The sequence below is a fragment of the Ambystoma mexicanum genome, chromosome 3p (genome assembly GCF_040938575.1).
Source record: "Ambystoma mexicanum isolate Mex_15411 chromosome 3p, UKY_AmexF1_1, whole genome shotgun sequence".
In the NCBI taxonomy this organism is placed as follows: Eukaryota; Metazoa; Chordata; class Amphibia; order Caudata; family Ambystomatidae; genus Ambystoma; species Ambystoma mexicanum.
This window is the reverse complement of record NC_090925.1, coordinates 353,601,365-353,623,606: the sequence shown is the minus strand read 5'-3', so window position 1 is coordinate 353,623,606 and position 22,242 is coordinate 353,601,365. Positions and strand designations below refer to the sequence as shown.

The 22,242-nt window shown below is 46.7% G+C and overlaps 1 protein-coding gene across 5 annotated transcripts in view; it reads right to left on the bottom strand.

Annotated features, from left to right (window-relative positions):
- Positions 1 to 17,982, bottom strand: part of LOC138580442 (targeting protein for Xklp2-B-like) — a 247,643-nt gene extending 229,661 nt beyond the window's left edge. For 3 of the 5 annotated variants that reach the window (XM_069650994.1, XM_069650996.1, XM_069650998.1), the window contains exons 1-2: positions 17,895 to 17,982; positions 17,055 to 17,177 (exon numbers count right to left, since the gene is read on the bottom strand). In XM_069650994.1, the coding sequence (XP_069507095.1) occupies positions 17,055 to 17,166 (112 nt within the window). In that variant the 5' untranslated portion in view covers positions 17,167 to 17,177; positions 17,895 to 17,982. The remainder of the gene's footprint in view (positions 1 to 17,054; positions 17,178 to 17,894) is intronic. The other 2 variants (XM_069650997.1, XM_069650995.1) reach the window with 2 other exon arrangements.
- Positions 17,983 to 22,242: the final 4,260 nt, after the last annotated feature.

Here is a 22,242-nt window from a genome sequence, read left to right as displayed (position 1 = left end):
TACTGTTACTACAAGAAACGCACTCTACTGGTCGGTTAGCAATGAGTATGGCACCAACGTGGGGACCTAACAGATACTACACACAAGCCAGAGGTGTGCTGACACTGATCCACAAATCTGTCAAATTCATATTCCACAAGAGCTACATAGACACAGATGGCAGATTTGTCATTTTACACTGCACTATAATAAATAGCGAGTACCTCCTTGAGAATACATACGGTCCAAATGTCGATAACCCTGACTTTGTGGACACAGTGACCTCCATATTGCTGGGATATGTTGGGGTTCAGATTATCTGGGGAGGTGACATGAACTTTGTGCTGGACACTACCCTGGACAGAAAGGGAACCGCACCCAGGCCTCTGTCGGGAGCGGCACGTAGATTACTTAAACTGCGTTACTTAACATTCGAGACGCCTGGAGAACACTGCATCCTCACTTGCGTGAATATACATACTATTCATCTGTCCACGATAGTTCCTCCAGAATCAATAGGTTCATGGTGTTAGGGGAAGTGATGGGTAGAGTAGAGGGAGCACAAATACTGACAGGCACATTATCTGACCATGCCCCAATAACTGTCAGTAAACTTAGGAATGCCCACACCCACATTCAGCACATGGCGCTTCACGTCCACAGCCCTCAGATATTGTGTTCAAGGCTGACATATTGGCAGATCTAGAATCCTTTTTCGAGTGCAATTCTCCCCAGGCCACGTCCGTTGGGGTGCGCTGGAGGCCTTCAAAGTATACATATGGGGAATGTCCATATCCAGGGAGGTGGGGGTGCTGAAAAACTATAAGGGAGGATCTCAACCACTCTGAATCTAAACTGCATGACTTCGAACGGAACTGCTCTTCTGCTGCTGACCCCGCTAAACTCGCACTTATCTGCGAGGAACTCCAGACATTTAACACGCCACGAGAGAGATTTAGTATTTTAGGCTTCCACAGGCAGCACGAAGGTATGGGGAGGGTGACAGACCTGGGAAAACACTAGCAACCCTCACTAGGGGGAATGGGGTCATGCCCAAATTGCCTCCATCAAGGACACTGAGGGTGTTCCGCTATGGTCCGACAATCAGATATTGGCTTTCACCGACTTCTACATGAATCTATATTCCCAACCCCCAAACCCCCCCACCCCCCCCCCCGAGCACAGTGAACAGCTTATAAGGGAGCTCCTTGACCAGATACCCACGACGTGTATTTCCTCCTTGACTAGAGACCAGTTGGACTCCCCGATCACACTGGACGAAATAGTGAGGGCCATGTTGGATCTTCCCAAAGGCAAAGCACCAGGCCCTGACGGGCTTACAGCCGAATTCTATCAGGAACACATTGCCATATTAGCCCCCAAATTACAGGAGGTCTGGGAGTCACTCTGCGTATCCGTCTTACCTCCCTCCCTTCGAGAAGCAGTTATTACAGTACTGCTCAAGCGCGACAAACCTGCCGAAGAATGTGGGTCATACAGGCCCTTCTCCCTAATGAATCTGGACACTAAGATCTTCACCAAAGTAATAGCAAATCGATTCCTCCCGATAATGACGCATCTGGTCCACGAAGACCAGGCATGCTTCGTACCCGCGAGATCCACATCCCATAATATCAGGCGACTGTTCAATGTAATGTCCTGGATTGACCAGGATGCGAGCGCTGTTGCGGTCACGCTGGACGCGCAAAAAGCGTTTGACATGGTGTTGTGGAGGTACATGTGGCTGGTGCTTGAGACGATGGGCATTGGTCCCAATATGATTGGGTACATTAAATGACTATATACATCTCCAGTTGCCACAGTCCGGGTCAATTCCCTGACGTCTGAGCCGTTCACACTATTCAGAGGTACCCAACAGGGTTGTCCATTCTCCCCGATCCTCTTTGCCTTGGCGTTAGAACCAATGGCAGACTACATCAGGGCGCGCCACTCCCGTAAGGGAATAAGGCTAAGGATACACCCGAGATCATATCCCTGTATGCGGATGATGTCCTGCTGTACATCAAAGACCCAACCACCCATCTTGATCCCATACTGCGAGACGTCAACGCATAGGCACCTTCTCTGGATTCACAATTAACTACTCCAAATCCGAGATCTTTCCACTCACCAAATCTACCCTACAACCGGCCACTGATTACCCACTGCGCTGGTCCCCCCGTGGGATCAGATGCCTGGGAGTCCAGGTGTTCATAAATAAAGCTACCCTGCTAAAAGACAATTACCTGGGTGGCGCACAGATAGCCGAGGTGAAGATGGAGCGCTGGCGCCCCCTCCCATTATCATTCGCTGGGAGGCTATCCCCCATTAAGATGGTCCTGCTTCCTAAATTGCTATACATTTTCAGTAATGTGCCCATCTGGCCCGGGACCAAATATTTCACGAGACTGCACAATTCATGCGCATGGTTTCTATGGCACTCCGGCGCGGTGCGCAAGAAGTGGTCAGACATGACACTCCCGTATGAGAAAGGGGGTTTTACCGCTCCTAATCTCATGCTATATTGGACAGCAGCACAGGCCCAACATGCTACCCACTGGTACCCCAGCTCCCCAATCCGTCCACATGTTAAACTAGAAACCCTGGCATCTGCAGAAGTTAATATAATGACCCTTATACTGCATCGGCAGTACCTGCCTGACTCGCCCATGGACCCAGTGGGGACCACCCTATATGCCTGGGATCGGCTACTGAATGAGATACCGGAACCACACCCGTACTACAAATGGTTCCCCTCGTGGATCTTCCCCGGACTAAAACCCACGCACGGCACTGGGAGACCTTGGGCTACAGGGCACTAACAGATTTCTATCCCGATGGTAGATTCATTGACCCAGAGACGTGGAAGCAGGGCCATTCTGGATCGGCACTGGAGACCCGGAAGTATTACAGGCTGCAGGCAGCATTCCGTGCTGCTTGGCCCACGTTCCCCGAGGAGCCCCTGGATACCCCTGGGGATGCTTACATCGCCAATTCGGGTGGTGCTCACGGCGTGGTGTCCTCACTATACAGAATCCTGCTGGCAGCCACCCCGGCCCAGCCATCCACAGCACGTGATGATTGGGCAGTGGAATTGGATCTTGAGATCTCAGACCAGTTGTGGGAAAAGATGTGTTCAAATACCAACAAATTGTCCTTCAACTTCCGCCACCGAGCAATGCAATATAAATTGTTGAACAGGCTTCACTATACTCCCCTTAGGATTTCCAAATTCACTCGCACTACCACACATTCCTTGGACATGGCATAAACTGGGGGTATTCTGGGGGAAAATCCTGGAGATGCTGGCTGAAATTACTGACACTAATTAATCCTGATCCACTCAAAATCCCGTTCGGGGTTTGATAGTCCAGTGATACTAAACGCTCAGCTAGATTCCTAAACATAAGCTGTATGGTGGCAAAGAAATGTGTACTACATAGCTGGAAGAGCCCCTCCCCCCGACATTTCAGAAGTGGTTAAATACACTTACATGGTCCCGCAACTGCGAAGAGGAATATCTCACTATGCTCCCCGTCCAAAGAGCATATGGATAGCATTTAACAGCTATCAATGGTCTGGAGTGGTACCTCCCTGGGCCCGCAGTAAGACATTCAATTGATGTAGTGCACTGCAATATGATGGTCACAACTGTCTCTACGCTGTTTTGTCTCCGCAGTGTTTAAAATGCCTGTTGCATGCATGGTAAATGTTCCACTTGCTTTTTGTTGATCTTTTTTGACATGTGTTTGTTGTAAACCTCTGCCAACAAAAATAAGTTTAAAAAAAAAACAACGTTACTAGTATTTTCTTGTCTGCCTCCGCATCACCTCTTTTTCCAATTCATACAGGATTGTCCCAACTAAAATCTATACATGCATCCTTTAGCTGTAAAGTGCTCGACCAATCGAACGTCATGACTATTTCTTATGCAGCTTGTGTTCGGTTATTCTGGTTCTTGCTTTCCCCTCTGTTTTACCAATAGAGTAATTCACAGGGGCACCAAATGACAGATGACCACCGACTAGTTACAATTTGCAAAAACCAGTTGTTGCCATGGCCGTGCTAAACCAATATTGGCTTTTAGACTTTTGCAAGTTTGTCTACAGCACTTACAATGTCCACAAGGGGCATGCCCCGCAGTTTTAGTAGAACCCCATATATCGGTAAGACTTGGCCGCTGTACTAATTTTTCATTATGCAATCTTACATTTTCCTTCTTTCTTAAGCAAACCGCGGTTGTTTTAGGGGATATTTACCACCAAATTTTTTAATTCTGTCATAATGAATTTCTAACTGAACCGTAGAGGTTTATCCTGGTTATGTAGCCATTCAGTAAAAGCTCTTATATATAATCTCATAATGTGCTTGTATGGCTTGGAGTTAGAGTATATTCTACTTCAAGTATTGCAACATACAGATTAACCATGCTAAGGGCAACAGCAGCTCCCATAGCAGTTCCATGCATTGGTCAATAGAAATCATTGCCGAATAAGAAATTGTTATCTGGCAATGCAATCTCAACAACACAGAACATGGTGTGTCTTGATTAGGGTGTTTGCAGTATAATAGTTCTTCAAGCATATTAAAGTGTCAAGGTCTGAGGTGTCAGTGTATAGGGAGATAGTCTAATACTCTAATGCAGCCCAAACCTCTTTGTTGGGATCAAATTTAAAATCTTCAGTTACCTTAATAAACTTGGCTGTGTCTTGTGCGTATCATTTAATTTCTTCCACAAATAGTTGGAGGTAGACGTCAACAAACTTGGATAAAGGTATCCCTGAGACTATTGGGCGACCTGGAGGGTTTTGCATCGATTTATGGATCTTCAACAGGACATGCAGTTTAGGAATTGAGGTTTCTCCTTCACTAAAAACTGCTTCTTGTTTAGTGATCAACCCTTGTTGTGTAGCTTTCAAATGAATGATCAATTCCTTGTGCCTCTCTGTAGGGTCACCATCTAACTTTGCATAAAACTCATCTTTCAATTGACGGAAACACTCATTTAGTCTTCCCCTTTTAATATATCACAAAATGACCCCGCCTTTGTCGGTTTACCGTATGACAATGTATGGACCAAATTCAAGATTACAATTCATCTTTTGTCACATTTTGGGAATCAAATACTGTTCAGCACTGTAGCTTGTAGTAGGAGGTATTACGTAGAGCGAAGTCATTGCCAGGTGCATCTCTAATATCTGCAAAGATTTGTTTGATTAATTTTAAGCATCATTATATTTGCCATGCCTTTTGATGGGCACATAACCTAGCGTGTTATCCAAGGCCTTGGTTTCAACAAGGGTTAAGTTATAGCTTGACAAATTAACTACAAGGTTCTCCTCCTCATGTTTCTGGGCTTGTTCAATCTACTTGCGTCTGATCTGTCTCGAATAAATGTTGTGGGCCATTGCCTCTTCCCCCTCCAAGATGGTCATTTATTCCCAAAGCCACCCCTACTTCGGTAGCTGCTTCAATCTCCCATCCCGACATGTCCCATCTTCGAATGCTGTGATCACTAACTTTTAAAAAGTTAGTAAAACGTACTGTTTTCTTTGTGATGTGTGTTAGGCAGAATCCCGTGCAGTGCCCTTAAGGACCACTACACACAATTAAGACTACAGGTGGTGATAAAAGTTTTACCTTTGGTACAAGCCTGTACTACTATGTTAAAGTGGTAGCAGTAGCGGAGCAGCCAGGCCCATCTCAAGAGTATATGATCAGTAGCAGAGATTACACAAAGGGACCACAATTACTGTGACTCAAGCAAACACTGACTCAAGGTTTCAGGTAGAAAAATAAGTACATATTTTTAAACACTTTAAACTTCAATAAAAAACACACGTTAAATATACTACAACTAACCAATTCACTTTGTACAGTAGGTCTCAAGGTAAGTACCCTGTGTTGGCATGAACCGGTGTTATGCACAAAAACACGTTACCGCGGATACGATTTCGATCACTTTGACAGTTCGGTCTACTAAAGAAACGCGTATCCGTGACATGAAATGCTACCGGGACAAAAACACACTTTGCCTCCAACTCCCTCTGGGTATCTCGGGTGCTAAGATCACAGGCAATATTTTGGTTAGGCAGGCAGAATCAAGTAACACTCAGACAGGAGTTCAAAAGTCAAAGGGGCAGAGCCAGGGTCGAAAGACACCGGGGCCAGTTGCCTAAGATCACACGGTCTAACAGTTCATGATTCAACATAGCCAAAAGGTACTTCGATATTGTCAATGTTCGGAAGCAAAAGTTATAAGAAGGAGGGAAGACAAGGTCAAGCCTTGGAAAAGAAAAGGGGGATTCACCCAGTTTCCTCAACAGAACACAGGACTTTGTTCCAATGGTGCAGCAGGTGCCCTGGCAGTTGTTCCTGTTGGTTTCCCGCAGACCCACGATTCCGGGAGCTTTGTCGAGAAGGAGGACGTCTGAAGGGGGTCTGCACCACACAGGGATGAGGCCAGCAGCAGCGACATGGAAAAAAGGTGCGCTCCTTACAAACAGGAGAGGCTCTTCAGGTGACTATTCGGACCACTACAGCAGTGTGCAGCGATTTCAACCATGGAAGAGGATCCTCTGGCTGTAGATGATGAGCTGGTTATCCCCACCAAGCTCAAGGGACGACGACTCCAGACTGGATCTTCTCCGAGTCGTTGAAGGGCAGATGGCTCAGGACTGCAGCAGGGCTTCACCGGGACGGGGCAGTTGCAGCAGCCGTTGTTCTCTCCGCTTCTCTTCGGTTCCTTGTAGTTCCAGTGGCGACTCTCTGACTTCTCGCCCAAGAGACCTGCCTTTTATGCAAAAAACGCCCATTCACGCAGCCTGTCTGTCAATCATCCAGAAAGGGGGGGGAGGGGTTGTCCAGCCCGGACTGCTACCCTGGCCAATCATAACAAAGGGCGACTTGGGTTTCCTAGGATACCCTGTGCAGGGGGTGACTACACCCCTCCCTCACATTCAGCCCAACTAGACAACCAGGCGCTTTGAGGAGGGCTTCTGTGCAGAAACCCGCCAAAAGACAGTGAACAAAGAAGGCACACCTAGTAAAACACAAGAAGGACTTTAACAAAAAGAAATGGCGAATAAACCCAACCAGAGCCAAAAGAAAGACGATTTGGTCAAGCGGGTTTATGTTCGAAGCCAATTTAATAGCCAAGAACAGGACCACGTTTATCTAATATAATCGCGGTAGAACAGTTAGGGTAGATACCACTGCCACCAGCCAAGTCTAAATGTTAAAAGAGCAAAACAATGCTCTAAGAGGTACAGATAAAAAGGGATATGAGTTAACCCTTTCAGTACTCCATGGAAGATGGAGTGTACTGGATCTGTGGTAGATTGTCCCCCAGAAAAGGGTAAAGTTACCATAGTCAGTCGCCTCAGAAATGGAGTCGAGGGAAGTCTCAAAGACAACCCTGTGCCACGGCACTGAAGGTGCCGTGTGACACACACAAAGAAGGGGGTACAGAGTCCACAATCACAAAAACAGATGGAAACACATAGCAAAACACAGGTAAGAGTGGGGGGGAAAGCTCTCACTCTTACCAGGTGGAAAAAAATAAACTCCAGAAGTCCAGCAAAGCTGCTGGGGGACTCACTAGGTGGGGGAAATTAGCCATAAATGAGAATTCTCCCTAACAATGTTTTGTGTCATCATATCCCCAATCTTACTGGAGTCACACCTCTCTCGGTTATACCGAAATTCTTTCTCGTCGCTAAAGTTTGAAAGATCTTTCGTTATACAGCGTACCGTTCCAGAGTAGTACATTATTTTGCCTTCTCTCCAATTGTTTCATCTGACAAATTTTTGAAAACATTGATGCAGTCAACTTTATGATTTCTTCAATAGCTTGTAAATCCAGTGTAGTTTCTGTCATTATTTCTTGCAGGGTCTATGATCAGAATTACCCAATCTCTATGGCTCCTCTGTACTATGAAGTTTAACGGGGAAAGACTAGATTCATTTCTCACCATTAAGCCTTGTGGTAATGTCTCATTTCTTAAATACTCCAACACTGTCGAACCATGTAACCCAGTTCATATGAGTTTTTTCTCAAGTTAAAGTAACTTATCCCCACTGCTTAAATTCGATAACTGGGTTGTTCACCATTGTCCAAATATTGAGACTCTAGTCATGCAAAAGAACTACATACAGGATCACCCAGAGTCCCTCACTTCCCCCTTGGCCCCACGAATCTTGTGAGTAAAGGTTATCCAGGGGTCACAGATGCAAGAAAGTGATATGGTGCACACTGTAGCTTGAACTTCCACGATGAGCAAGCTCGCCTTACAGTTGATTCAATTGCCTTATGTTTACATCAAATAGCACATTATCTCTGCACAGCACAGCCAAAGCAGGGGCAGAACCACAGTGATTCACAACTGCAGTAAAAGGCGCTCACTGTCAGTTCCCCCATGACAGGAACTATGGGAAACCCACAAGTCCCCCTTCCCCAAAAACATAGGCAGAGAACATCCCTGCAACATAAGTACATTGTCTGAGGCTGGGAGCTGCATGCCAACCTGCACACCGACAAACACTAAATCTCCACACCAAGATGGCGGACTGTGGATTTAAACACCTGGTCTGCACTGAAGGAAGCCACCAACCACCGAATAAAGGCAAAAAGGGGAGGGGGCAGGAATAGGCTACATGAAAGGGAAGGTGGGAATCTGGGACAAACACATTGCTCTGGCACGAAGGGAAAAAAGTGGCAAACCAACCCCTGAACTCAACAGGCAATCAAGAGAAAGTCAATGAAAGGGTGGGAGAAAGTGACAGTCTTGCCAGTGGTCTAGAGATATGTACCCACAGAACCAAAGAAGTAGAGGAGACTCCACAGCCTGCCCAGGGCTGTACGACCCCGACCAAGGTCAATGAGTGACATGTGCAACTTGCTGAAAGCCTCCAGAGGTTTTGGCCTCAGTCAGCGGCAGAAGCCAGAGACTGGAAGGAAAGACTCAGAGCAAAGGAGAAAACTAGAGCCTGTTGGGTGTTTAAGCTCAAGGGAGATCCTTGTTTTTTTGGGGGGGGTAACTACACCTTACCAGGGTGGTAAAGCTGCTGGATCAGTGGACCAGTTCGGTCCCCATGCACAAGTCAACCAGCGGTAGGGAACCCAGGGCCACCGCCAGGGTCTGATGGCAGCATGATTATTCAGATGGGGAGAAACAAAGTCAAGCACTTGGACAGAGTCCAAGATTAGACAGCAGACTCACTGCTCCAGGGACTTCCGTTTATATTCCAAGTTGTTACAGATATTCATGCCCCTCGCCCCCAACCGTACAGCGCCCTCCCACAATGCCCCTCTTCCACAAGGGAAAGAAGCCATTGACAGCAACCTAGAGTTGCTGGATTAGGAGCAGTGAAAGTTGCTCCAACCTGGCGAAAGTTGCCATTCCAAAGGTAGTCCCCAGGAGGATGGGAGGCACCTGAGAAGAGGAATCAATTGAATCCAATAGCACCAAACGAAGGGCAAAGTCATGGTCTCCTCAAACGTGATTCAACACTGGACGACAAGGCCCATTCATAAGGCTTCAGAGGAAGATAGCAATGTACCTTCAGTCCCTTTGCAGTCCAGAGGAAGAGAACAGTCAGCAGGGTAAACTACAAAGAAGCAGCCTTGGCTTCGGGCCTAACTGATGAGAAATGGTAGGCTAATTAGCTAAGGCAGGCAGTTGCCCGAGTAGTTCCCATGCATCTGGTTTTGTTGCTTTCGTGCCGCTAACTAGCTGAATGCCCGAGGTTGGTAAGAGCGCCAAACTATCATGAGGGCCCATTTAATGGTGGACCATACATTCTTGCAGAAGCCTATCCGCTCCTGGTATTATGTTATCTGTATTTTATGTAGTTCGGTGTGGCACAAGGCATGCCTACCAGATGGGCATCAATGATACCAACACCTATACAAACAAAAAGTATACATTTCCTTTAACCAATCCCACCACCCAGTAGGTTTTTACTGTTAGACGCACAGGATGACGTTATAACCAACGTATGTGGAGGTATAAAACCTTGTGTGTAAAAAAATGCATGGAGTGTGTGAGCTGCAATCTGTTTGTTCACCAAGTTTCCCTACTTTATTGCACTGATAACTCAGTATTTTGCCATATTCTTTGAATCTGTCCGATTATTTGGGCCCCAAGATCATTTATTGTGGTAACCTCATTCGGCACTTGGAACGCTCCAGGTGCTTTTGCACAACTGGCTGTAACGCCACAATACTATGGCTTCACGTGTCCTTATTGGATTGGCCTAGTGTGTACCGATTGACAAGGAAATTACAGTTTACATAAGGTAATCATTACACTTTGTCCCGACAACTCATCACGTTCCTTATAACCCTCCATAGTCTTCAGGCCTACAGTTGGGAAGAAAAACTCAGGAGGAAGGGGCTTGTATTGCTCACAGGATATTTTACTTTGTGGCATATGTCCAGATTGCTGGGCCTTCATCCGAGTAAGGAGTGTGACGAGCACTGCAGAGTGCAACAATATAAATGATATTGCAACCCCCTGTAACATGAGGTAAGGCATTCCCCAGCCTGTGCGATCCTACCCATTTGACTCCTATGCTGCCTGATGTAGCCCCATGTAACATGAGGTGAGGCTTTGCCAGTCTGTACACGCACTAGGTTTGTCTAGATCCTAATGCTTACTCTTGCACTTCACCAATGTACCACTGTAACTAGCGCCTGAAGGCTTTTTGCGCTGAAATAAACGCTAAATAAATAATTTAAGTGATTTTTTTGTCTGTGCTTTAATCATTTCAACTGCTTGCAATAGAAATATTGAGTGTTCACGGGCTCCATGATAAATTGCTGCAATTTCAGTGTCAACTCTTCACATTGCACTGCAGTTCTCGCACTGTCCACTAGAGCAGGCACCATATGCGGTCCGCCAGTGACTGCTCTTTAAAATCCCTTACCAATTCCAACTCCTCACATGAGCTCTTCACCTGCCTGTTATAGGAAGTAACTGGAAGCAACTGAAAGACCAAAATGGGACATGCACACTTCACACAAGGAGAATGAATGGCTATAGGCTGCACACAAGGAGAATGAATGGCTATAGGCTGCAGAAACAATCTGTCGAGTATTGTCAAAGCTTGCCTCCATTTTTACTTTGATTAAAAAAATTAATAAATTTAAAAAAAGACAGGGCCGACTATATGGTTAGGGTTTCCGTATAACATCTTTCAACATAACAAGTTATCTTATTGGTGCTTCATTAGCCACCCTTCAGGAAGGTTGGTTGACCTTTTTAAATGTAAATGTAGATGGCTTTTGAGAAATTCCCGTTCAAGGCACATTGAACGTAAAACCATGCACTTTTAAGATGTGTTATTTACAGAGCTTAATCAGAGCGACGAAAATGGCAGTAACCTGAAAAAAGGGTAAGGAGTGGGTTTTGCATTTTGTGAACTAGAGGTCAACTGTTCCTGAGCATTTTAGCATCAGTGACATTAAAAAGGAGGATCTAGTGAATAGCATATTATATAGGCCTTTAGGCAAAATTATACCTGCTTCCAAGAGATGCAATTAAAATCCACGATGGCAACCATTTTAACAGTACTCAGTAATGGGTATGAACCTTTGAAGGGAGAATGGCAGAGTTGGACCAGTCAGGTTTGGAACAAGTGAACGGTTATAGCCTCTGCAAGAACAGCTTTATGGATTTAGCCTACCAGATTTAAATTTAGTGTATGCTGAGATTCGAGTGCCACCCTCCAATAGGGAATTGAAAAAGCACTGCTATAAAATCTTTACTGCATAACTTCCTAGGAGAAAGATCACCTCTGTGGCATCCCCTTCACATCGCACCTTTCCTTTAAAAAGGTCATAACTCCAGGAGTTTATATTAGGTGTTGCTTGAAACACTAGAGTACAGAAAGGGGGGAGTGGTATGAGGAGGGACACAATCTGTAGGCGTTTGGTTATGTGCCTACCCATCGACTCCTCACTGGAACTCTGAGCTTCCAGTAATCAAGCCTAGCCATCAAACTTTGCACTCCAAGTCCCTGCTAGTGATTTTTCAAAGCAATCTAACGACTTAATTGGAACTGTAAGCCTTCTACTGGTGTGATAAAAACGTTTTACCAGGTCTGTCTTCAGTGAAGGATGCGTAGAGTGTTTGCTTATAGAGTGGCTGAAGTCCTGTTAAAAACAAGCATTGACAGAGCCAACAGTTTTAGCTTGTGTATAAGTATTACGCATTTGCCAGGCATTGCTATTAGATGCCCAGGTACTCGCACCATTTTACACCTGCTACCATCAATGGCCAGTTTATACCCGACAAGTGCTGTTCCCATGCCTACACAAAAGCCCAAACTGTTGGCATTGTAAATGCTGGTTTTTCTTTCTAGTCTACTCCACAGTAATTCTCATTTTTAAAATATTTAGGATCCCTGGACTCCAATTCATACTGTGCACTACTGCTAAATGGGACTGCTGTAGATTGCGCTTATACGCAGAGTCTAAAAGAAACGATACCCCGATGTATAAAAGACAACCATGGTCCCTGAAATACGACTGACCTATTCTTGTCTTTGATTCAACAAGCAAAGCCCTCTCAAGACCAAGGCCCCGATGGCATTTCAAACATGTCGAAGAAAAGCCCAGAGGAATGGATGCAGGACTCAATTTTGAAGATTTTGGCAACTAGGACCATCCCTCTGTCATGAAAGGGAGTGATTGTAGTCCCAATTTTCAATAGCAGAGACAGACGACCCCGGTAACTACCGTCCAATCGCACTCCGACGTCCTAGGGAAACTTTATGCCACTCAAAAAATGGACGATAAGACTATCTGCAGTTTGGATTCGTTAAGGGCCTTGGGACGTGTACACCTATATTTTGCTCTCGCTGTGGAATAGCAAAATGCTAAACACAACTCAAAAGTTCTAGGTTGCATTTGTGGACTTGTATAAAGCATTTCGACAGCATCAGCAGACACTTGCTGGGAAAAACTGAGATGTAAATGTCCAGACGATCGGATAGCCCAGATAAAGAACTCCACATGGCCCCTTTGAGTACGGCTAAAGGGATCAGGCCTCCTAAGTGATGAGATCAAAACTGAGCATAGTGAAAAACATGGTTACCCACTGGCCGCATTTATCTTTAAATATCAGATTTTGCTGCGTTTATGGAGTCATGCAGAAGTTTCCACCGTAAAATTGAGGGGTGGAAATCACCCACCTTCTGTATCCAGACGACTTAGACAGGACCCATGTAGGTCTTCAACGACAATGGAATACACCATGCAGAACAGCCTTTCGATTAACAGAAAAGACTAAGATCATCCAATTCCAGAAGCAAAGAAAGAAGGGGTCGTTCTCTTGGATCGGGGGCTCGAGGAAATTAGACTGTCCTTTACATACCTGGGTATCCAGATCTCCACAAAGCGGGCGGAAAGGGAAAACCTGTGCTTACTGAAACTAAAAGCTAGAGCACTGTCCAATCAAGCTCTAACCTTAAAAAACAAAGATTTGGTGGTTTTTCCTTACAACCGGTGATGGATTTTTGCAGAGCAAAATAGGTTCCTACTATTATGGCTCTGAGGCGATAACCACCATACCTGGAAAAGTGGTCAGTGTTAGGAGTCCTGTTTAGCCAGGTCCACTCCCATTCAAGTTATAAGAAGAGAACTCAGCCTAATTTCACTCAAGGCCTCTGTTGAATGTAAGTCACTGTCATTTTTCAGGAAAGAAATCAGGACGCAGCACCAAGTTTTGATATCATTAAATCTGAGATAGTAAAGTGAACTAGTGGAGCAGGTTCAGCATGGGACAAAACTTGTAAAAGTCTTTTGGAAGATTTAGGTGTTTCGTGTGAAGAACTTGAAACCCTGATGGAATAAAGAAGCAGCTCTGGGAAAAAGACTGAACCACCACCTGCAAAGCTGCCAAATACAGAGGATTCCGACATATTTCAAATGAAGCTAGGGTTTACGGCCACACTCCATCCTACATAATGAAGTTTCCTGATCCGTTCATTGAACTCAGTTCATCAAGATTCGGTTTAACCTCTTCCCCACAATGGAGATACTATCAGATAGAAGGGGAGCCTCCAGCTACCAACATGTAGGTTCTGAAGAACGGCAGACTCACTGGAAAGTCTACATCATTTTACTTGTTGCCCTGGCCCAGCTGAACTGAGATTTAAGTTCTTTGTACGGTTTGTAGATCCACCGTCATTGTCAGCAGACGAATGGTGGTCGATGGTTTTGAGAGGAGACCAGTTGGGCCTTAAATCGCTGCCTTAAACTTTAGAATGCATGGACCAGCATGGACGCCGTACTGTAAGCACTCTGATATATATATATATATATATATACTTGGCGCACACATGGGCGATTTTCTGTTGCTGTGCTCAGCTTGATCTTCCTTTTTTGCTAAAAGCTTTTGTATTAAAGTATGCTTCATAAAAAAAAAAATTTATTTTTAAAGATTTTGTTTCCCATTAGGCCACTAAGTTTACGTTTTAACCTCCAACTACCCCCATTCTGGATGAAAGCAGCCTTCTACCCTCTACCAGTCCCCAGGTGTGAAGCATTTAGAAGACTTCAGGAGAGGCAAAATGTTAAATATGACCATAAGTAATGGTGCCAATTAGGAACCGAGCTTAAAACAGGATCATTATGATTCTGATCAGTAAACATTCGACCAAAAGGATATTTTAAAGTGACCATTTTTTTCTGCCACAAATTGTTTTCAGTTGCCATCTATTATCAAACATGATTATTAGTTTCTATGCCAAAGAAACTTACTGTCATTAACTTTTGTAAGTCCATAAAGCCTATGATCAGTACCGAATTCTCTTCGGATAAGACGAACACCTTTTGTGCAAGTGTTGGAGATTGTATGTTTATGAAGAATGGCGTGGCCTATTAAGGGCATCTCGGCACCGAGAACACAGCACAACCATTTTAAGTATGAGAGAAAAAAAAAAGGAACACAGGGAGCATACACGAGAAAATACAAAAAACAGTTACAATGAGAAGTAATCAAGTCTAAAACACCAGAATGGAGTTTCATCATACTTGAGCCGAACAGCAAACATGATGAATTGCTCATGTCCTTTAAGTGCAGTCTCCCATGCGCAACTATCTTACTGCTAGAAAAATTAGTGTGTACACTAAATCTCCAAATAAAGGAACCTCATTGGAGTGGCATGAAATAGGCCACTTAGTCACATTGCAGGGGACACAGCGGGGAGGAAACTAGCCAAGAGGAAATCTCTACCTACGCATCGAGACTGGAGCAGGTGTGGTGGTGATAAGTGGATGGATATGGGGTAGACTGCCCCGGAGACCTCTGGGATGGTGCAGATCCAGGAACCATGCCCGGACTGGCAAGTCATCAATAGGTCCCCAGTCATGATTCTATCAAGTAAGCAAGGTTGTTTTGGAGAAGCTGCGTGTGTACAAAGTAATACGCTTTGGTCCACTTTATGGGTTTAGCAACCAGACAAGACATCAAGGCACAGCAGGTCAAGATCAAGCCCATGCGATTACTGACAGGAACATGGCTAGGATTAACAATTCACATCCATCTTATGACCATTTTATTATCGTTCCAACATGGCATGGTAGGATGAATATTTCGCATTCAATCTATGGCCTCTATAGAATTAAATGATTTTAGGCCAGACAGCTTGACAGACGAGTGAAACGTTTCTTTGTATTAGATATTGATTAACGGTATTTGTGGAGGTTTCGTTTTTTGTAATTAGGTATTTTTCAGTCAACTGCATTTATGTACGTTTACACATTGCTGAAGTAACCTTTTAGCACTATTCTGTATTTTAGTTTTTTTGCAATGTTCCATGTAGTATTTGAAAATCATCGTCGTCGTCCCAACGCCTTGTAAGTTGAACTCCCTTGGGAGACTGAAGTCCAAATATGGGAAATTCATAAGAGTTTAGAAAGTGTGTGCATTTTAGCCAAAACGAAGTGATGAAATATTAGGCATTACCTTATTTAATCATGTACAGTTCGTATGTTTGAGAGGTCAATGAGTTATGCACCATTCATTGTTAAGTTTGTGTATGAAAGGCAACACCATGCATCTACGTTTAAGTTCATGCCCCCCCCCCCCCCCCCTGGGCCAGTTCAAGCCTAGGGGGCCTACAGTAGAAGCAGCCCCCAGTCAGATGCCCCGACTAGCCACATCCTATCAGCGGCGATACCTCCTGTGGACTGACCACCGACTGCAGAAGAGACCCCGCCCTTCTCATCTCTTCGGCTACCTGCCGTCATGTGCAGGGAACTATAAGGTCATGTGTGGGCTATACACATTGTCGAGAGCTGCGTTTTCCCCTTCAGTTGCTGCGGCCGCTTCCATCTCCTCTCGTGTTGATCTTGAGCACGTGTGCACCTTCACACGTTTCTTCGGCAGGACGGGCCTGCCGAGAGTAGGATAATGATGGGAGTTACCAATTGGGAAAGGAATAAATATCTTGAGAAAAAAGCCTTCGTTTTGGGCATAACCTAAGGGACTACTGAAATAGGAGGTTATGTCCCTAAGATTCCTTTTCATTTACTTTTAGACTGATCACCGAGGATGTGAAGTGGCTAAGAAGGTCCCTTTTAACTTTGCCTCTTATGATATGCGCCCGGGTGCCCTCGGGCCCGGCGCGCTATACACAAACAAAATACAAATCATTCATACGGGTGGCTGAATAGGTAATTTCACACTTGTTAACGAGAAAAACTAAACACGTGTAATGCTGTTAATTTCTTATTTAATGCATATGAAACGCATTCTGTATAGGCGCTATACAAAAAAAAAGTGAATACTGTTAGGATCACTGCCAAGTACACACAAGCGTTCCAGTCGTACGATACAAAAAAAATAATGTACATTAATATCGCGGTTACCGTTCATTAGGTTTGAAATGAGAGCATGGTCGTCTAATTTGTGAGCTTGAGAGCCGATTTTTAACATTGACCGAAGCATGCATGCCTATGGCGGTAACCCCAACAACAAGCAGCCTACAGACATATTCGAGTCCGAGTCTAACAAGTACAACTCACATTTGCAACCGATACCCTGCCTTGGTGGACTTAAACTTACCGAACGTAAAAGGTGCAATGACAGCCAGGGGGAGATTGGCCTTTGAAGCGGGAGTCCTGTTCGGGTGCCGCTGGACGTCATCTTGCTGCGGGGGGAGATTCTCTACATCCATGATGGAGGGAGCTGTAGAAGAAAAAACATTACACGTTGGCGCGCACTTTCAGCCATCCCGCCCCTCCACTCACATGGCGTTTATCACCAACAGGCAACACTTGAAATTCTGCAGGTGAGGGTCTGGTCGTAGACTGCCGAGGCAATTAGCTACTGAAAAAGGCACCGCACACACAGATACGTTTGTGAATTATAACGCGTGAGGATACCCAGCATATACTCCAAATGGAACGCGTGATGGCGTTTAAAATGAAAGTACCTGTAGCAACTAAATTTATGTTGCAACGATACAAATGTCGACGACATGCAACAACCCTCGCCGGGCAGAGCCCTCGCTAAACAGTCGCTCAAGAGCTCTGGAAGACAAGGCCTAGTGTCCGAGGATCAGCCTCAGCGCCCGAAACTGCGGGAACGCCCACCCCTCCACCCAACAAATCGTTAGGTACTGTGTTAACATTAGTGTACCCTAGGAAACGATGGCCGCGTATCGACGAGTACCCCTACCTATGTGGCCTCAGGCTACTCCGCGTTTAATTGAAGGCAGTGTAGATACATGTATTTATCCTGCAGTACCTCCAATTGCTCGCCTCAGGTAGAGCCTTGTTCCTTTCCTATAACTTTCCTTTCCAAAGAAGGGGTCGGGGACTGATCTTTCTCCCGTCTTCCCCGCTACATTGCCCCTCTCCCAAGCTCTACGTGTCGGTTAAATTCGACCTGCAAGTGGCTTACATACTGTGATGACTTATTTTCCAACCGTCTACAGGCTCAACAAACTCAGTCTCTCATCCACTACTCGTTCTCGTCAAATGAATTACATGCTACGTCATCCAACGTACATCCTAAAGTACCCAGTGAGCTAACCACGTCACGTTACGCCCCGTTCAGATCACGCCGCTATAATGTAAGAGCGGAAGGCTGGAGCTGAAAAAAGTAAGGCTCGAGCACGTGGGCATCTTTACTCCGAGATCGACTTAATTGTCGTCACTTGCATGAGCATATCCGAACTAGCAAGGCATGTTTGTGGGACCTAGGTTGTATTCCGGCGGATCTTGTGGTCCTGTGATGAAGGATCTTGAAGGGACTGTGAGCAGAGACTATGCGTGGCATGGGCTTTGTAAAGTGGGAGGTATGAATTGAGGTTCATACATTAGGGCCGGGATAAAGGAACAATTGCCCTTTCTAATTGGTGCTCTGACCTCCACCTCCCAAACTTTTAACCTTATCCTCCGATAACCCCAACCGGCTACCTTCAGATGCTGTACCCATCCGGAACAAATGAGTTGCAAACTCCACTGTTTTCACCCACAGCCCCCAACGCCTTCCTCAATACTCCCAACACTTGAGCCGCCGACACTACCGCCCCATCCTCATGCTGGAAAACCAACCCTGATCTCCCCCCACATACCTCCTTCCAAGCCAAGCCTGTACTAACTGGGCACAGCGCCTTACTACCCCACTCCAGCAACACCCAACAGCCCCTCCCCTTTTGATCCATCTTTGACCTCCTAATCTTAATATCCAACCCCAATTCTGAGACATAAATATCCTCCCACTGCAGACCACCTTCCCCTCTTCCCCCCCCCCACCAGTTCGGACACCCTGAACGCCCCAAAAAACATGCCAAAAACATGACCCCCCTCCCACGCCGATCAGCAAACCCTGCCCACAGCCCGGCATAATCTGACCAACAAAGCCGCAGAGACTGGCCTCCAACTGTCCTTCTCCCTCGCCCAGACCTCCAACATCCTGCTTGCCATTTCCCCGCCGCTAGGCTGAAAGCCCCAAAACCACTTCCCATAGAAAGCAATGCTTTTCTTCAATTCCTTTCCCCCAACTCCATTACAACCAACAATGGAAAAAATTCCAGAAATGCTATGCTTCTCCCTTCTTACTGTCATCATGGCGGCCACTTTTCTGCGCACCATCAGCCCCCCCAGAAAACTCCAAATCCCCCTGCGCCAGCCGCGTTTGAAAATATTTGTACTTCCCATGACACAGGATCCCCTTGGAGCCACATGGACACCCCATTAAAACCTTCCAAAAAGCGCAGCCAAATCCTACAATCTTCCCGAACCGCCCCTGACACCCTTACCCGATGATGCAGGCACTTCGTTCCTGCAATAGACCGCACCATGTTCCTACAAAAAGTGTGCCCAGGGCTCACCAACCTACATGCAAAATTCAGATGCCCTGCTAGCCTCTGCATCTCCACTAATGTCATCTTCTGCGCAACTACCGCCTTTTCCAGCAACCCTACCAGCCTGCTCACCTTGTCGTGCGGCAAGCATGAGATCATTGCCACCGAATCCAATTCGATCCCTAAAAATGTCAATACCACTGCCGGTCCCTCTGTTTTGTCCTCCGCCAACGGCACCCCCAACTCCTGCATCAGAGCCTATAAAATCCCTAGAATCTTCCTGCATTCCAGTTCTTTGACCAACCCACTAATGAACAGGCAATCATCCAGGTAATGTAATACACCCTCCGAACCTGAGCTATATGTAAAAGCCCACTGATACACTCATGTCTGAACCTACACACTGCCTTTGTTCAGCACTCTTTGTTGAAGGTTAAGCATGCTGCTGAGGGCTGCCCTCTGCCTCCTACCCCTGCCCCCACCAGGGCGGGGTGACCAAGAAAAGGCTGGTAAGGCAAGGGTAAGCCAGCCACTTGCCGTGTGTAAAGTTGGAGCTGGCCTCGTCGACGCCATGCATTGCAACCAGAGATCCATGTCGATCTCCCTCCAGACTGCCTGGCTGTCTTCTGCCATCCTTGCCCTGAACTCCTCATCATAACGCACCCATGCGAAACCCCCAAAACTCTTGAATGCCTTCCTTATCACATCCATATACTTCAACAGTGCCACACACCTCTCTGGGAATTTCTCGCAGTAGACGATCGCGTAGATAATAAAAGCCGACGTCCAATTCTCAATCGTCACCGGTACCTTTGGACGTGAGGCCAACTCCCTCTCCCCCTCCTTAGACCTCTCCTTCTCTCTCACCTCCCTATGTAGAAGCTTGAGCACGTCCACAAATTCCCATGCCCATATCTTATCCTTTGTTGACCCCATCAAATGCGCACCCAATGGCTACGTAATACCCATGTGTTGCAACTTTTTTTCCTTTCCCGTACCTTCCGCAGCCTTCTCTTTGGGGCCTGTACCTCAGGTGCCACAGGCTCCTCCCCCTTGTCCGTCTGCACCTCCACCAAGGATACCCCCTCTTCATCTCCACGGCCACGTGGCCTGCAAGCCCTTCTCACCACTGTGCCCCTACTCCTTCCCTTCCTGCCCCCACCTCGTGTCCCCCTTGTGCCAAGCCGCTGACCATTCCCCTTCCCGCTCACCTCTTTCTGCCCTGCCGTCCCATCCGCAACCTGGCCTCCTTACTCACTGGGCTCCTGCTGCGGGGACAAACTTCTCGGCGGGGCCGAAGGGAACCCCTGCCTGCTCCTCCCTTCTCGGGTGAGGGGTCCTCTCCTCTACCCTTTGGTCCTCCATGCTAGGGGCAGTGCTGTGCCCTCTAGTCTGCTCTTGAAAGTCCTGCAGAGGAGCCGTTCTTAAGCCCTCTCCCGTCCCTCCCTCTGTAACTGTGCGGGCCATACTATGCCCTCCGCCCGCAGTCCTCCTAGCTGCAGAGGCCGTTCCGCACCTCTCCCTCTCCTCACTACTCGCTGGCGACCGCGCCCTCGTCCTACCCCCTGCACTCTTCTGCAGGTATTGACCTCCCTTTCCCCTTCGCATTGCCACCTCTCTCTGGTGCCTGGCACCTGTGGCCTCACACCCCGCCTGCCTTGCCCCTCTTGCAATCCCCTTTCACCCAAGTCCGCCGCCGGCTCTATTTCCCCCAACACCCTATCTGACCCTTCACCTCACCACCTTCCCCACGGACACTCTCCTAGGAATCTCCCTCCTGCTCCTCCTAGCCCCACTATCCCAAACCTCCCCTCTCCCGGCCGCAGGGGTGCAAGCCACCACTGCAGCGAGAGAGAGAGCCCCATCTGCTGCAGCTCTCCGCTGTGGCCTCCCCATAACTTCACCCACCACCCCCTCAAGCTGGGCATTGATTGCCCTGCTGATAATATCCAGGGCTTCCCTCAGAGCCTGGGCATCGACCAGGCCCTTCCTCTTTGACCCTTGCCCCACCATCCTTCTGCAGCAGCACTGCTTCACTGTGTGGGAAAAACCCTCTTTGCTGCACCTCAAAATACAAGCTGGCCCCCAAGCCAAAAAATACCTCCCCGTGCAAACTGCCTTACTGCGGGGGAAAATACCAGGTCTCGTATATGAAACCTAAATACCTCCTGGCCACTACCTCTACTCAAACCACCTTGAACAAGTCATCATTAATTTAGAACTTAATCCCTGTCTATCTTCCTATTTCGTGTACCGTTATTATTTATGCGACAACAAAAATGCAGGCAGGTGGTACTTGTAACTGAAATTAGTCTTTATTGACTTTTCTAAAAAAATAAATTAAAAAAACAAATATTGGATTCCGTTCAGCCCAAATTAAAGAGTTCTTGTCAGATCTTTGTCTCTGTTCCTCCTTGGGCATTGAAGATGGCTCTTCTCCCTTGGCCTGGATCTGGTAGTAAGTAAGGTCTGTTCCGTAGCCTCTGACTTCTAATCTTCGTAAGCCCACAGGCTGCTCGCAGCTCCTTCCTCCATGTCTGTCTGGCTCTGTAACACAAACCAGAGTGATCCGTCAGTCCATTCACCCACGTGGGTTTAAATATGCATGGTTCAATCATCCAATCAGAGCCGTTCGTATCATGCAGGCTATAAATCCCCCCCAAAGTCCTGCCCCCCCTTTCCCTGAGAAGTTCCCGCTTTCTCTTCCACTCGTTTCTTCGTTTGGCTTTTCATAAGGCAGGTATGTGTTTTGGGTCTGGTTGTTCTCGTAAATATTCGCTAGGACTTGATTGTCTGAGATTAATCCGTTAGGCATTCAGTTATTCGTGTTTTCACCGCGCGGCACCTCGCCGCCCGTGTAATATTTTGCGGCCGCCCACCCATCCTCCATCAAGGTCTGGGCAGTACCGTTGCAGCGTGGCACATTTACTGCTTCGCTGC